At 41.5% G+C, this 17,372-nt stretch overlaps 1 protein-coding gene across 18 annotated transcripts in view; it reads right to left on the bottom strand.

Annotated features, from left to right (window-relative positions):
- The window catches only part of PTPRT (protein tyrosine phosphatase receptor type T), a 918,720-nt gene that overhangs the window by 122,839 nt on the left and 778,509 nt on the right, over nt 1–17,372 (bottom strand). For 12 of the 18 annotated variants that reach the window (XM_016155890.2, XM_016155894.2, XM_016155893.2 and 9 more), the window contains one exon: nt 12,539–12,568. The exons of 5 other annotated variants lie outside the window; for them this stretch is intronic. In XM_016155890.2, coding sequence (XP_016011376.1) covers nt 12,539–12,568 — 30 coding nt within the window. The remainder of the gene's footprint in view (nt 1–12,538; nt 12,569–17,372) is intronic. One more of the 18 variants, XM_016155891.2, reaches the window with a different exon arrangement.

Here is a 17,372-nt window from a genome sequence, read left to right as displayed (position 1 = left end):
TAGATAAGCGTTGTTAGAAAGTCCTTCTTTACATTTTCCTTACATCTTCCTCCTTGTAACTTAACAACAAGAAGAAGAACAACGAAAGCAACGACAAGAATAGCTCGTGCTCATTGAGCATTTGCTAGGTGCCAGGCACTGGGCTCTGGTCATTACAACTTCATTTTGTATCGTCCCCATTTTCTGGTGTAGGAAACTGAAGATTAGAGAGGGTGAGAGATATGCTCAAGACCACACAACCAGCAAATGGTAGAGGCCAGATCCAAAGCTAGGCCTGCCTGAAGCCAAGCCTTAGCATCTTAACCACCACACAGTTCTAAGCCCCATAACCTCTACTCATGGAACACAGCCCGGTGTTTGGAGCGCCACAGATATAAGGAGGCAAGACAGATGGGAACCAACATTTTTGAGCCTACGCTGGGCACTTTGCTAAGCACCTGGTCTGGGTTAGTTGACCTAGATCCATCTTCCATGCAACAGCCCTTTTTGTGTGAAGTTACTATTTCTCCAGCTGAGACCTCTTTGTTCTTGCCTTATTTATTTATTTTTTTGGTTCCATGTACATTTATATACAAAAACCAGTATTATTTCTATATATTAACAATGAACTATTGGAATATGAAAAAAGTACCCTTGATAACAGCATAAAAAAAATGAAACATTCAGGTAGAAACCCATTGAAACATGCATGGGACCTGCATGCAGAAAACTGCGAGAGGACGATAAAAGAAAGCAAAGCAGACCCATGCAAATAAAGAGACCTACCAAGTTCCTAGGCCACAGGACTCAATATTAAGATATCGATTCTCACCAAATTGATCTACATACAGATTCAGTGCAAGTCCAATCAAAATCTAGCAGCGTTTCTTGCAGATATCAACAAGCTGATTCTAAAATGCCATCGTACATTTATTTTTAAAGAGAAGGGGTGGAAAAAGCCTCTAAACCTCAATTGCCCAGAAATGAAAGCTGACACCTATTGTCATGTTAAACATCATAATCATCTGGGTACATTTTTAAATAGTTATTTCCCTATGTCTGGTGTAACCGAGTTTGAATGAAATCCTCTCCACAACTTTGTAAGACATCGTAAACAAAAAAAAAAACATGTTAAAGGGAAAAAGTTTCCTCTATAATATTAAAAGTGGGACTCAAGAGGCCCGTTTTAAAGAACACTAACAAGAACAATCCCAATCTTATCCGTTCTTTAATCTTTGTCCTTATTTCTCCGATGAAGATTAAAAAGTTTCATATAATTGTAAAAAAGATGAATGATCTTTCTTCTTGTTTGATTTTTGTCCTATTTATGCAGTGAGTGTATTTATAGGAATAAAGTGGTTGTTACAGATTCCCCCTGCCCCGCTATTATAATTTGGAGCAACGGTTATAAACTTGCAGGAAGGCACCAACATGGAGCTTTATTCATTGCATATTTTATCTGGTCTCACAGAGTGTAATTCCTATCAGTTTTGCTACCATGTAAAGTGGCCTCTTTCAGAATCCTTGTCACATCCACTTCCCAATCCATGACAAGGACATAGCACCAGTGACTGGCAACTCTTTCGTCCATGATTCTCTTTCTTCAAGCAGCCTATGCCCCTGGTCAAATTGGAGAGCCTTCCTTTCCTTACATTTAAGTAATAATTCCTCATGGGAGTGACTTGAAGATTTCAATGAGATATCTATGTGAAAGTACTTCGTAAACTGCAAAACACGAGTAGATAGAACACTATAAAATATAAAGCACGATAATAATAATTCTACACTTGCTGTGTACTAGACATAGAACCAGATGTTGTACACGCATTACGTTTATCTTATGCAATCCTGCCAAATACCCACAGCAACCTTCCAAATTTGGTATGATGGTCCCCCTTTTACAGATAAGGAAACAGAGGCCCAGAGAAGTTCAGTTACAAAGTGGCAGAGTCCAGAATTCAATCCCAAATGCAGTAATCTATGCTCTTTTTGTCACAATAATGCTCCTAGGTTTGGGGTATTGCTTCCCTTGCCATTCAGAGCTAAAGCAAAAGCACAGTTTAATACCATTAAGGAGTGGGAGATGGGGTTACAAAAGTATAATTTATTGAGCAAATTGCCCCCGGCTTGTGCACAGTTATGGTGGATGCATACACTCAGAATTAGCCATGGAACTCCTGGAAAAGCCTTAGATCCCACGTTTTCATGATAGTTTTGCTGTATAAAGCAAAGATAAGAGAAAAGCATAGTATAAAATCCCATATCGACCATAACTGAGTTTAGCTTTTTCACCAGAAGTTGTCTTCTTGGCAGGAGCTGTCCAAATCATAAATGACATGGGAAGAAGTAATCAGGTAAAACATGGACTATCTTAGCTTTTCTCTATTTCTAAAAAAGAGCATTGTTGCTAAGATGTTTTCCAAAAACAAAACAAGGCTTTCTTAGTCTTGATACTTAAACTGTTTTATAACCTTAATAAAACTATACTCTCACTCTTAAAAAAAAAAAAAAAACAGTCTCCCATTAAAAACAGGGTATTGATCACACTAATCTTTCAATTTTTCCACTTAAAAGACATGGGTGGTTGTAATATACCCAAATTCCCACCCTGGTAGGATGTTCTGCACAGCGGTTCTAAGCCATTGGAATGAAAAAATGCTCCAGAAAGAAGCTTAGACAATGTTCTTTAATTCTGCTAAAAAGGAGATTTCATAAATGGAAGTACAGGGCTCCTTGAGGTTTCTTTGATGAAGAGAACGCTTATGAACAAATATTTCTCAGGAGACTGATCATGGCTGAGGGGTCTTTTACTCCTCACAGTGCACCAACACCACTCTGGGGAGTGATTGTTATGAGAAATTAAATAGTATTTAAAAATGAGCCTGGGGCATTATTGCTATTCATTAACCATTTCTACACATTTATGAACAGCCTAAGGATTGTCCATTTTAATATTTAAATGAAGGAAATGGCGCCGTCACGTAGCATTCTAGCTTCTATACACTCTGTCCTCCAATCTCAGCTTCCACCGTCATAACCAAAGCCTTGTATATTTGATGATCCCATGGAACCAAATTCTCAACTGAGCGTCTGGGTTAAGTGGCCAGACCGGGACCTCATGCTAATCTTCCAAATGCTCATATTCCATGATCCTGACATTTCGAACTTTCCCACTTGGGTGCTTCTCAGCCATGGTTTCGGATTAGAATAACCTGGGGATTTTAAAATGTCTCAGCAGCATCTGAGACCAATGAAATAGGTTTAGCGGTCTTTCTTTACAGATTGTGGCTTGTGATCCCCTCATTACGTGGCTGCCCTGCCTGAACACATACCAACTCCTCAAGCTCTGCTCCCAGGAAGGAGGCGACATTCCCACTGGGACTCTCAGAATACAGTGGGCCCTCTGCATTCTGAGAACCATGCCTCTTTTAAGGCACATTTCGGCAGCCATATCACAAAAGACAGGCCAATCTCCATCCCCTATATTTAGAAATAACCACGGTAGCCTTTATGCCCTCCACCTTGGCCTTTTTTCTATCCACTGGTCTACAAAGTCTTCTTGTATTGAAATGGCATTGTCTACCCTTGTGGGTCTGGTCGGAAGCATTAATTAACTCTGATCCCTCTCCTCAATATCAGCAGAGACAGATGCCAGGAAGAGGGGTGTCCTACCTGAGTATTTGGAGAAGAAAATCTGTAAACTTTAAGAGCCACCATCTTGATTGTTCTATTTCATTGTATTTGACAAATTCTTCTTCCGTGTAACTTAGTTTGGTAATCACAGCCTCTATCTCTCCACCTCCTCTGACACACCCAACCTCTGCTATGATCTAGATCAACTCTACCATTTAATGGAGAATAACAATTCCCTTGGCACACACATTACATTATTTAATTTCTTAAGATAACCCCATGAAGTGAACACTACCTTTCCCATTTTACAGGTGGGAAATTGAAACTCAGAATGCTTAGGATTCACAGCTGTTTTAAGTAGTAGAACTGGGATTCAGATTTTCTCCCTCCCCTACGAGTGTGTGTGTATGTGTGTGTGTGTGTGTGCGCGCGCGCGCGCGCATTAGTGAAGCCAAAAGAAAAGGGGGTAAATGTGTTATTTCCGTAGGAAAACATCTTGCATCTGTCCTATACCAGGTGCCTTATCAGGCCCTTCAGCCATGGTATTTTTCCTCAAAGCGGAATCAGTGACTTTCTCGCATTGTCATGTTGTCGCTGCTTCTCTGTCCTGTATTTATACTATTATTTTGTAACTATTTGTTAACATGTGCAAGTTGCCTTTTTAAGCTGTGAGTTCCTTGAAAGAAGAATATTTCTTTCTAAATACTTAATACCTAGCTTAGCGCTCAGCACAAAGGGATTGCTCAGTAAATACTTGTGAATCAAAGACTATGTCATTTAAACATCACAGCTCTTCTTAAATGCAGTGTGATTACCTCCATTTTATGGATGGGAAACTGAAGTTAGATGGAGTTAAGTGACTTAACTAAAACCATGGGGCCAGAATGCCCAGGGCTCTTTTCTACACGGCACAGTCATCGATGTCTCGATATTTTGCTAAGTACCAGACAACCAGGTAAGAGGTGGGAAAGCACTTTGGAAGAGAGAAAGCAATATATACAAACAAGATGTAATCATCATCATCAACAACACCATCGTGGAGCTTAACTAAAGCACATCCTTGCATTGAAAGCACCATGCTGAAACACCTACAAAGGCACTTTCCAGCTTGTGCATCTCAAAATTTTATCTTTGCTACAGCCCTGCCTGCGAGAGTCATTCCCACTCTGGGGATGCTTGCTGAAGGCAAGTGCTTTCAGAATAAACCATTCCTGCCGTGGAGACATATTGCTAAGGGGCATTGTGGTGGGGCACTTGGAATTCTGGTTCTCTCCCCTGGCCGGTTCAGCAAAAGGTTCTTTCTACAATCTCTTCTGTGATGCACCATAAGCTCACCGCAGGCAGGAGCTGTGTATGATGATGTGCACAGCCCTTGTGCCCAGCCCAGTGAGAAACAAATGTCTACAAATGAAAGACTGCGCAAGGAAGGACTTTTCAGAGTTTCCTTATCACCAGTGGATAACAAAGTGGTGATTCCAATTAGTTGATATACAGAATGTCCACAGGCAGTGATGTGTGCATGAGCAGAGGAGAGGTATACCACAGGCTCAAATCTACTGGTCTCCAGTGGCCAAACGGAAGAAAAGCCAATGGGAATGTCATAGTTTGCATTCCCTGAGAATTAGAGATGGACATGTGGGAGATGAATTAGGAGAAGCTTCAGGGGTTAACACCTGTGGATGGAAGGAAAGGGGAGAGAAGGGGAAAGGGTAGGCAAAGGGGAAGCTGAATGGTGATGTACCTGTGGGGACGGCTTGAGCCAACCTCACGGGAAGCCCTGCAGCGGGGTGACTCTTATTGGGTGACCTTGGGGAGGCAGCTGTGAAGGGCGAGTAGTCCTGAAGGGGCTGTTAATCAAGAATCATCTGCCAACAGCGATTCTGCAAACTGGAGGAGTAACCTTCATTCCCGATGGGGCGTTGCAATGTCCTCCACAAGAACTTCTCTTTTCCACCCCGTTTCAGTAGGTCACCCTTGTCTGTCAGCAGAGAACCCCCCCCCACACTTTCTTTTATACCTTCTTTACAGTTCAAATGTGTTGACAGAGTGGAAGCATTGAGAACAGACAGACACTTTCTAAGCCTCAAGACATTCTGAATAGCTGGTTGGTATTAAAACAAAGTATAAACTTAAAATAGAAGTATATACATCTTTTGCCACCTATGGAAGGGCAATACTCATTTGTATCTGTCCCCGATTAAGGTGACAGATTCTGACTTGTAAGTTTGCTCTGTTTGGTATTCATGACTGATGTGCTTAGACTCTAATTCAATAGAGTAAACAATAAAACATCCGCTCAGTCACAACCCCTCTCCAAACCTATCTGTACACATGATGTATCTGGCGCATTTATATCTATCTTGTTGCAGCCGCATTCATTAATTTTACACATTTATAATTGTGACAACGCAAGTACAACATTTAGAAACCTAAAACCAACGTAAAATTACAAATTAGGTGATCTGAAAGCCCACCATCACCATATGCCAAAATAAAGGAAAATGGATGTGAAATTACATCTAGAGAATGGAATAATAGGACTCAATGCGAGATTGAAAAAATGGAGGGGGGGGGCATCAATGTTCTTATGATGCCTGATTTGTTCCGGGCCCCAAACTAGTCACTGGGAAGTGAAAGAGGAGGAATACACAGTCCCTGTTGATAAGGAGACAGATGTGCAAACACACCAAGGGCCGTATAATCTGAGAATGGTTCGTGCAAGAGTGAATGAATACAAGGTGAAGGCGATTACAAAACTAGGAGCCCAGGACTATGCATACGACCTGCGGGAGTTGGGGAGAGCCACCTAAATAAGAGAATGACACCTTCCCTTTTTAAAAGATGGTGGAATTTGCCAGGCACCGAAGGTGGACAGACGTACCAGGAAGAGGGCACTGCAGGTTCAAAGATGCAGCACGGAGAAAAAGACAGTTCCATCAGGGTGAAGTGAGGATGAGAGAAGTTATTCTCAAAGCCGGCATGCAAAATAATAATCCTAGAGGTGTTAAAATGCAGGTTCCCAGGCCGCACACTTTCCAAGGGAATGAGCGGATCTGGGGGTGGAGCCCAAGAATCGGAATTCTCACCAAGGTCTTCCCCTTGGCTGAACATGGCAGCCGCCTCTGACCTGCCTTCCTGGTAGTGCTGTAGACGTTCACCTGCCGACATGTTTGCTGTTAGCTTTTGGTAATTGATACTTATCATTTCTAAATGGTTTCCTTCTGTATCTATTGTCTCTCTCTCTCTCTTTTTTTTTATTTGAAGTGACTGATGAATTACATAGAATTCTTTTTGAGTTTCTCTTGATGTAATCATTTTAAATTCCTCTCTACATGGACTGAGGCAATGATATTTGATTTGCAGCAGTCTATGATGTGAAAAGATGTCCGCATTTGAGTGAAAGAGGCAGTTTCTTTCTTTAGTTGAGGACCTGCTATTCCCTAGGCCTAAGCAGTTTCCAAACATTATCTCATTGAGTCCTGGCAAGATCTCTGTGAGATATACATTTATTATTATTATTATTTTTTTTTTTAGCTCCACCTTACATATCAGGAACCTGAAACTCCAAAAATGTTGAGTGGCTTGTCCAGGTCACTGATGCTGACCTGGAGCAAAGGTTGCCTTCAAGCCACAAAAGCAAAGGAGGGTACAAGGTCTGGATTTATCTAAAAATTGTTGCAATGTGTTTTCTTTTTTTAAAGAACTGATCATCTCCCTGTTAACTTTAGCTGTTATGTCTTTTAATTTCATCTTGTTCTTTCATTCATTCCATGTAGATTGACTAGGCTTCACTGCACATGTGGGGGGCACCGTGGGGAAACACCCCAATGAACAAGAAACAGCCTCAAGAAGTTTGCTCCTGCCCAAGATGACAGAGTAACCATGGTGAGAGTTGGGAGAAAAGGCCATCCCCTCAGGTGGAGACAGTCAGGGAAAAACTCCTGTGTTTGAGCTACACCTTGAAGAACAGATGCAGGATTTGAATACGCTGATATGCGGAGAGAGGGGAAGGATACGGAACAAAGCCCAAGAGTTCCAGAGCGTCTGCAGACAGGAATCAGCTCAGATCACTGTTTTCTGCCTCTGTGACACAGGTACAAGGCATTTGTCCAAGGCTTAGTGAGACAGTTAAGTGCTCTCTCTCTGCCAGAACGGTTGGTAAACAAACACCTTAACGCTTTTACAGGATCTACTACGCTAACCTGTCTGTTTGAAACAATTATTGTGCCCATCACACACCTTGAGCTAAATTAACCTGTGAACGCAAATCGACTCTTAATATGTTTTTAAAAAGCAGATAGTGAAGTTGTTGGGTGTTGCTTTACTACAGAAAGGCCAAAAAGAGTTCTAGAGAAGCATTTCTGTCAGCTCAGAATGCGAGCAATGATAGCTGCTATTTATAAAACACCTACTTTGTGTCAACCACACCACGTAAGCTCTCTCTCATCACTCCTCATGAAAATGCTGGCAAGTCACTATTGTTATCACCATTTTGCAGATGAAAAAAAAACTGAAGCTCACAGTGGTTCTATGATAGTTCAAGGTCAGAAAAATTTGACAGAAGGAGCAGACCTAGAATTATGATCTAGACCTGACACCGAAACCCACATTATTCTTATTTTTTGTGTGTCCTGGACAATGAAGGACCTCATTCTAGACTCTCCTGTGTCCCTGGGTCCCTGAGGGCTTCTATCTATAGCTCTTTTTATTCTTCTCTTTGGTGCATTTTGGTCACCCTTCACTCTAATCCCTTGGGAACCTCTGATCCGGCAGCCCATTGCTTTCAGCTCTAACCATGTGGCAAATCTCCAGGATAGCAAAAACAGGACTGTCCCAAGAACCTCCTTGCTAGCCAGGACTAGCTACCACTTCTTGCTAGGTGCCGATATCCATGCACAAAACAGAAGCTCTACAGGCAGACAGACTTGCCTTGGAACCCTGGCTCTCCCACAGCCCGGCCAAATACATGGTCCAGGCAGGAGTCCTTCCATCCCCTGAAGGACAGGGTTTGGTGAAAAGGATGAGTAGAACTTGAGGATATGTAGTCCTGTGTTCAAACTCTAGCCCTGCCACATTCTGGTTGTGGGATGTAGACAAGTCCTCAAACCTCAGTCTTAACATCTAAATGAACTCAGCACAATAATATGTATCTCGCAGGACTTGTAAGCATGATATGAACCTGGCATACGGTAGCACCAACAGGTAATTCTTTTCAACTTCTGCCTCTTCCTAGGCCGGTTCAGGTGTGTTTCATTCACCTTTGTGTCTGCAACAGTAAACACAAGGTGCAGACCACAGTAGGAGCTCAATAAATAGGGTGAATCTTGAACCCCATCCTCTCCCTATCTCAAAAGTCTAGGGCAGGGATTGCAAACTATGGCCCTCAGAATGAATCTGGCCCACTGTCTGATTTTTTAAGATAAATGTTATATGAATATATCCATGCTCATTCATTTATATATTGCTATGGCTGCTTTTATGTTACATCAAAGGTCAGTAGATGCTCCAGAGACCATATGAGACTATAAAGCTAAAGATATTTACTATGGATTCCTAATAGAAAAAGTTTGTACCCTTGGTCTTGTGTATGGGGACTTTCAATGCTGGGAGCCCTTGAGGGTCTATTTGTTTGAAAAAAATATTTCCCTGCTCCTCTCCCACCCACACTGGTTTATCTCTTTTCTCCTTAGTCTCTTGGCCATTACATAACATCTATACCATTTACTTTTCTTTTATATGTTGTTTATTTTCTATCTACCCCATTGAAAACCTCCATGTGGGCAAGGATTTTTGTTTGTTGTACTCTTATATCCCAGAACCTTGACCAGTGCCTGTCACATAAATGGGCACCCCGCAAATATTTATTGAATGAATAAACATGGATTTTATGGGAAAAAAATTGTTCCGCTAAAGTGTGTGGGAGCATTTCTCTTTCATGGACAATTTTGGGGCTTTTAGAGGAACCAAGTGCCCCCGCTCCCCAACCTCTTTGAGGAAGGTATTATTTTTTTCAATTTTATAGATGAGACAACTGAGACTCTGGTTGTCAGTGCTTCTCAAATTTTACCATGCATGTGAGTCACCAGAGATCTCATTACAATGCAGGTTCTGACCCAGGAGGTCTGAGCTGAGACTGTAGGCGTTACAGTTCCAGCAAGCTCCTGGGAGATGCAAATCCTGCAGGTCTGTGGACCATGCTTTAAATAGAGAGGGTTTAAAGCACCCACTCAGGGTCTATACCTAAGGCTCAGCAGGGTGGGGTTTTGAACGTGAAGATCATGGAGGTCATCATCTCCTTTTGTTCTCACTTCTCCATCTCTACACACATCTCTCGGTCCTATGGTCTCACAATACCTGCTCTTCCACCCATCCTAGGCTGATCCCTCCCCCCCCACCCCCAAACTTTGCCTCCAGACCTTCCTTTCCATAGCCACCATCTTCAGCATCTTCGGCCTGTTCCTTCTGCATAGGCTCCTCAACTTTACCTATCCATGTGTCCAGGACTTTCTGGCCCTTCAAGTGGGTAATCTCATATTTCGCCACTGTTTTAGGGTCCAATGATTAAAAAGAAGTATTCCTCTTCATAGACCTCAGACAGGTTGGCTACCTTTACAATCACTCCCCACGACCTGCACAAATGGCTAGTGATGGCCAAATGTCAGGGCTGTGCCCACACGTTCCACCTCCATTTCTCTGCAGCATCTCTGCTATTGCCAATTCCTCCTTCTGCAATGCCTTTCTCTTCATGCTTCTTATGGTTCTTCTCTTACTTCTCCATCTGCTTTTCCAGGTCTTCTCTTCCTCTGAATCTTTCTAACCATGGTAGGTTCTTGGGCTAGCATGAGTTACACACTCTAGGGTCTGTGACCTAGAACTCTAAGTTTGTACCAATTGAAAGGCCCTTGTGTATCAATGCACCTTGGACTCTAAGTACCTGTATCACTGTCTCCTACACTCCAACACTGGTCATGTTTGGTTTCATCAGAGCACTCAGCACAATGAATGGTATGAAACACACATCCGAAAACAGTGCTATATACACTGGCTGACAGATTGTGGGGGTGAAGTGCCCAGAGGCTGTGATGGGTCACTCCACGCCCACACCCACTGTGGAACATTGATGCCATAAGAATTCCAGGAAGACCAAGGAGCTCCCCGGGAGCCACCACTAGTGCCCTGACCCCTTATTATGGCTTCTGAAAGGGGAGAGAAAGAAAAGTAACATTTTATGAGTGCCAACTTTGTGATAAACACTTTACAAAGTCATTTTATTCCCTCTTCACGGTAACTCTATGAGTTAGGCATATTGTCACTATCTTAGAGCTGAGAAATAAGGTTTAAAGGGTTCAGAAAATTTGATCAAGCCTGCCTAACTGGTGAGTGATGAGGATGAGACTTGAACCCAGAGCTGCATGATTCTTAAAGCTCATTCTTTTTCCACTAAAGCAAAAATACCCATATCATTTCATACTTTTATTGCTTTACCAATGCTGTTGCCTCTGCTCAGAATTCTTATTTCTTAAGTATGAGTAAATATGTCTCTAAAAGTACTAATACCTATCCTCTACCCCATTAAAAATTAGTCACCCAACTAAGTGCTCTTATACCACAGTACATATAGACACCTCTCAGTCAACACTTCAAGTATTTAATTTTATGCTAGTCTCTCAGGCAGATTCGAGAACTGTTAGGGTGAAGCTCAAAGTCTTGGTCATCTCTCCAACCACAGTGTCTGGAACGTAATGTGCATATTCAACGCATGTCTGTCAAATGAACGAATGAATAAATAAATAAAGTTCTCTGGTACTTCTGGTGTTAGCGGTAGAATTACATTGGTTTCTATCTAATACGAGAGTAGTGGTATCAGAATCTTATCTGCTCACTTCTGGAGCCCATTGACCTGTGGACATAAGCATTGAGTAGAGAGGATGGGGGAGGATTTTGCTGGCTCCATCTTCATCTGTGATGGCTTCAGCAGATGATCACGGACAGACGTGGCCTCTCCCACAAGGCCGAGTTTCCCAGGGTTAGAGGACAGCATGCAATGATGGACAACATACTTTTAAAGGAGCCAGGTATTCTGAACTTTAATCCCACCTTTTTGTTAACTGAATGTGTGATTCCACATACCGCTCTGCACCTCAACATTAAAATATGGAAAATGTATTTTAGGAGCATGGGACTAATTTAGTGGTTTTCTAACATTTCATTCCCAAGGACCTATTTATGGAGTTTTTCTCCTTTACCCTCACGTTTTGAAAACGTCTGATTTACTAATGAGAAATATCATCATCATTTATTTAGAAAGCACAATAAAAATTTGACAATCAGCCATCTTTAACTACCAACAAAATGCATTGACAGATGAGATAACTAACGCTAAAATCAAACTGAGATCATTCGAGCTCAAACCAAAGACATTGGATGTCACCTGGGAAGCTGTTTCTAGATAAAGTCATGATTCCCTGTAGACTTCCTGAAATGGTAGAAACAGCAAAGGAATTTCTTTCTAACCTTTGAGACCCTTGGGTTACCTGTCCCCCAAGTGGACACAAATGGACTCTGAAGTTGCTGAGATCTGTGATTTCATTTTATGTGAGCAAGTCTTGCAGGAGGATTAGGTTGATCTCTTGATGGAATGTGGGGATTTCTAACTAGAAATTTACACTGAACAAGGAGAAGCAGCCCTTCACATCTCCAAAAATAGAGTGAAAAAATCCAAGATGGCAAAAACACAATAGACATGAACAATGACAGTGCATTTTCAAATGGAAAACATCTATGCAAAATAAAAACTTTGGGGTTATGGATGATTTAGACAGAAGTGAATATGAGAAACCAACAGACACTTGGCTGGTGCAGGAAATGCATGCTACAGGTTCCCTTACAGGGCATGAAGCAAAGTTAACCCCAGGTCGATACTTACAAGTAATAGGAGTAGGAATAAGCATTTCTTCTATATATTGATGGGCAGTCAGATGAAGGAAATGTCCAAAAAGGGGGAAAAAGAAAAGACAAATAAACAAGAATTAGATTGATATGAAATCTTGATTCTTAGAAATGCACATAGTATTTCAGCATCCCTAAGCTCAAGGAGATGTATGTTTTCTACCAGTCATCTTCTCTGAGAATCAGATAGTTTCAGAGGTAGAAAAGTGGGAGAGACCTCTCCTATGACGGAGAAACTCTACTAACAGAGGAAGCCACATCTCACGTTGGCTGTTTCAGTTGTTTGAAAGTTATTTCTTATGGTCAACTAAAACTAGCTTTGTTATAATTACGGGTTTTTCATCTGGGGTCAGATTTGTGTGGCTTTCTAGAACTAGTCTACCACTCTACTACATGACAGTGATCCCGTGATCTAATGAAAACCATAATGACTTCTATTTTCTCTGTTTCAGTTCAAGTCACACCAGACTCTATTTAGTAAGGTCACACCAAAAGCACCAATAGCTAGCATCCAAGATGGCTCCCCAATGATCCACAGTTCCCAATAATCATGACTATGTGTAGTGTCCTCCCATTTTGAATCAGGGCTGGCCTTATATGAGCAATAGAATGTGATAAGAGTTACCTTTTGGGATTTTCTAGGATATGTCAAAAAGAAGCCTTGTAGTTCTGTCCAGGTTTTTGCAATTCTCACTTAGAACCCTGAATCTCCACATAAGAAGTCCAAGTATCCTGAGGTTGCCATGCTGGAGAGACCATGTGGAGAGACTACATAGAGAGGTCTTCAGACTGCATGAAGACAAAGAGATATCCAGCTGGCCCCCATCGGTCCCAGCCCTAGCCAATTAAATTATGCCAACTGAGGCCCTTGATATCATGGGACAGAACCAAGTCATTCTCTTCAATCCCTGCGAAAAGTGTGGATTCATGAGAAAAATAAGTCACTAAATTTCATGGCTTATTTTTAAGCCATTAAATTTCAGGGAGTAGTTTGTTACATATCAGTAGATAACCAGACCAAAATTCAAACTTCATGAAAGAGCACTGCACTTAAGAGGAATTCCAATCTTCAGTCTGAAAAGACTACGACTTGAAAAAGTCTCTGTGCCTTCATTTCCTTATCCAATCCTCAGATGAGCTGAACTAGTTGAGTGGTTTCCAAACTGTGTTTCCAGGAGCCCAGAGGTTCTTCAGAACAGCCTCCTTGTAATAGCGGATGAAGATACTAGGCAGGTAGGGCCCACTATTTGTCAAAGTCAGAGTTCCTCCATTTTTATCTATTTTATATTTGGAGTTTCATTTAAGATTTCACACGACTAAGAATTCCACTCTCCAAAAGAAAGCTTGAAAAAATAATTGCCTGCAATCTCTTTCTGATGTCCCTTCTAGCTCTTGGTTTCTGAACAATAAACAACTCAAATAATTTCATGATTTTCCCTGAGTAATAACTTTTCATGTTTGGTATGAAAATAAGTAGGAATGCTTTTATTTTACAGACTTAGTTATACTGACACTAACTGATGCATTTGTAGATTGAGAAAAATTACTGAGTAAATCAGGTTTCCAAATATCCATCTGAGAAGGCAAGAATAGTTCCTTCCCTCGAGTTATTTAGTAAATTGCAAACGTTATCCAGTTTGCTTGGCACAGGAAGATGTGGTAATTATATCTGCAAAGTGGGAACATACCCTCAGAGCCTCAAATTTCCCCCTCTCAAGTAGGTACTGGCCAAAGCCCCCACGGCAGGGCCACTTCTAAGCTTCCTCTCATTTATCAGGAGAGTCCAACTTTTTCGCTTCAGAAGGAAAGTGACTTTGAAAGCCAAGAAGCCATGACAGAAAGGAAGTCCCATGCCTCTTTGGGAGACTGAGCTAGGGAAAACGAGCCACAGTGCAGCAAGATCTGGTTAATATCATAAAACTGGTCAATATCTTGGGCCAAATGAAGAGTGGCCCTGGATGATAAAAGGGTGAAGAACTCTTGACTGTGATGCATGGGAGTGGGAAGAGCCCAAGGAAGTCATCAAATCCCCTTCACCAACCCTACAGATCAGCACTATAAGGAGACCATTCGTTGCTGTCATTGCTGGCTCTGTGGTCCAGTGCCTGGAAATGTGATTCTTCGAGGACAGGGAGCTCGAGCTCCATTTAATGAAGATGCATGTATTCTCCATATTGTCAAGAATACTGGGCTGAGATTCAAGAGGCCAGTGTTCTGATTCCAGCTCTTTGACTTGCTCACTGTGACACCTTTGGGTAAGTTGATTCTTTCTCCTGGACCTTTGTTTCCTCATCAATGTAGAGAGTTAACAGCACAAATAACTGTGAGCTTAAACAGCTCTAAGAATGAAAATATGGTATACCTTAGCATCCTAGGACTACTGTTTGCTAACTGATGACCTTGAGCAAATCACTAAATATCTTGAGTCTCAGTTTCTCCTTCTCAAGTTTGGGGGCAGTAATTACCTATTTCCAAGAGTCACTGTGGGTATTAACACTAGATTATATTAATCTAAATTATATTCAAATTATATATAAGATATAAAGTATTAGAGTAAATTATATAAATCTAACTTAATATTAGAATATATTAATCTAAATAACTAAAATATATAATAGGGCTCAATAAAGGGAAGATAAGTCCCCACCTAATTCTCAGATATAAGGTTTACTGCATTTTTACTCTAGTGACCAGGAACCAAGTGTTCACCTCTTTAGAAATGTTAAAATAATAATAAAATAAGAATAAATATTTACATAGTTAGGCAGTGTTCTCAACTCTTACCATGCATTAGTTCATGTATTTCTCACAACCGCCCGGATACGTAGGTATTATTATCACCCCAACTTCACAGATGAGGAAACAGAGGCAAAGAAAATTAAGTGTCTTGGCTAAGATCACTTAGTAACTGTATTTGATAGCAACTGGGCTCTGAAGCTCATGTTCTTGACCACTAGCTCGTGCTACCTTGGGGAAGGAAGGAAGGAAATGGATGAGTGTTGAACAGTACTGTGAGTCAGGCATTGAGACAGCACAATGCTTATCTATTTTAATCCATCCGTAACCCCACAAAGCAGGCATTATTCTCATTTTTACTTGAGGGATCTGAGGCTCGGAGAGGTCACTCTTCACTAGGTTTAAGGTTTTGTGTGTTTTGGATCAACTACAAGATCTCCATCTCGAGCCAGGATTTCCTGACTGTCAGCAGCCCTAGGCTGCACTCTGCATTCTAGACCCTCTGACTTTTCTGCTCTCAACCTTCAGAATTTACCTCTGCCTGGGCGACCTCCTTATGACAACGTGTTTCCTTAATCTTCAAACCATCACTTCCAGGTAGCTTCTCTGAGTTATCCTGTTTGTCACCAAAATCCAGCTGCTATCCAGATGCAGCTTCAAAGCAACTGACAAGCTTTTATTAATCGAGTACCTTTCCCCAATTAAATTACAAAGTCTTTCAGGGCAAGGGTTATAGTTCTTTATTCTATGATAAAACACAGTATACACATGTGTTTTCTCTAAGGCTTGAAGAAGGTTTACTGAAGGTCTAAATTTACAAAGATACAGTGGTATTGCTGGTAACAGATTGCCTGAGATCAAAAATCCTGAGGAGGAAGACAGCTGTGCTTAGGAAAAAAAATCACTAAACCCTAAAATTAATAAATCACATACTGCAGAATCTTCTTTTCAGCTGGCTGACAAGATTGACGTGAGACACATCTTCCCTTTCTTCTTACGTACTATTTAAACAGGACTAAGTTCTCCATTTAACCACCCATTTGACTATCTACCCATCCACCCAGCTTGTAAATCCACCCATCCATCCATCCGTTCATCTACCCACATAACAATCTATCCATCTGCCTATCCATGTAGCCCATAGACCCAGGCACTCATCTTCACGGAGACGCTCATCCTGTGTTATCTCTATGCAGCCCCGATTCTGTATGATCCCACATTCTAAGAAGCCCAGTGCAGACAGCCAGAAGTACTACATAAAGAATTCTAAAGTGGAACTTGCATCTTTTTGTGAACTGTAAGCAAGTCCTGTTTGTATCACCCACCAGCTTCTCACATCCCTTTCTGTAACCTTTCATTTCTCAACCTCTCCCCACCCATTACAAAACAACCAAGCGACAACAACAAAACATCCCTTCAGGATCTGTTAATTTTTTTTTCCTCCCTCTCTCTTCTCTCATCTCTTTTTCTTCCCTTATCTTATGAATGCAAATTGATTTGCTTCTCTCGGTCCTCGGTACCTCTAGCCCATTCTCTGCCCTCTTTCTAGTTCAGTATCACAAAAGAAAATCCTTAACAGTAAAAGAAAAACTCTTTGGAGAGTGACAAGAACACTCTAAGGCCAGTGACAATGAACGCTTCAGGGTAAGAAGCTAAGGAGGACATGTTAATTTATTTTGGGAACATTTGGTCATAGTTTTATGAAGACTTTGAACCAGTTGGATCCTCTGGGAGCAGAGAAAACCATGCCTGTGTCCATGGAGGTTAGGGAGAAGGCCCAGCTCAAGCCAGGGGAGGAGATATACCTGGTGCTCAGCTTCTGAGAGCTCCTGGATCCAGGAACTAACTGTGCATTCTGATGGGACCGAAGAGATGCTGACGCTGGGATCCTGCGTTGTGATGATTTGCATAATTTTGGGAGGGTTTCTTTAATATCACTTTCTTTTAGGTAGCTGTGGACAGTGTTCTGGCCAGCAGTAAGTTAGTGACAGAGTCAGCCAAGGAAGTTTTCCCCATAAGAGGCAAAGGAGCCCACTAAACACTTCACTGGCCTTTGGGCATCTCTAGACATGAGA

Source organism: Rousettus aegyptiacus, unplaced genomic scaffold (genome assembly GCF_014176215.1).
Source record: "Rousettus aegyptiacus isolate mRouAeg1 unplaced genomic scaffold, mRouAeg1.p scaffold_m13_p_12, whole genome shotgun sequence".
Taxonomy (NCBI): Eukaryota; Metazoa; Chordata; class Mammalia; order Chiroptera; family Pteropodidae; genus Rousettus; species Rousettus aegyptiacus.
This window is presented reverse-complemented; position numbering and strand designations above follow the sequence as displayed.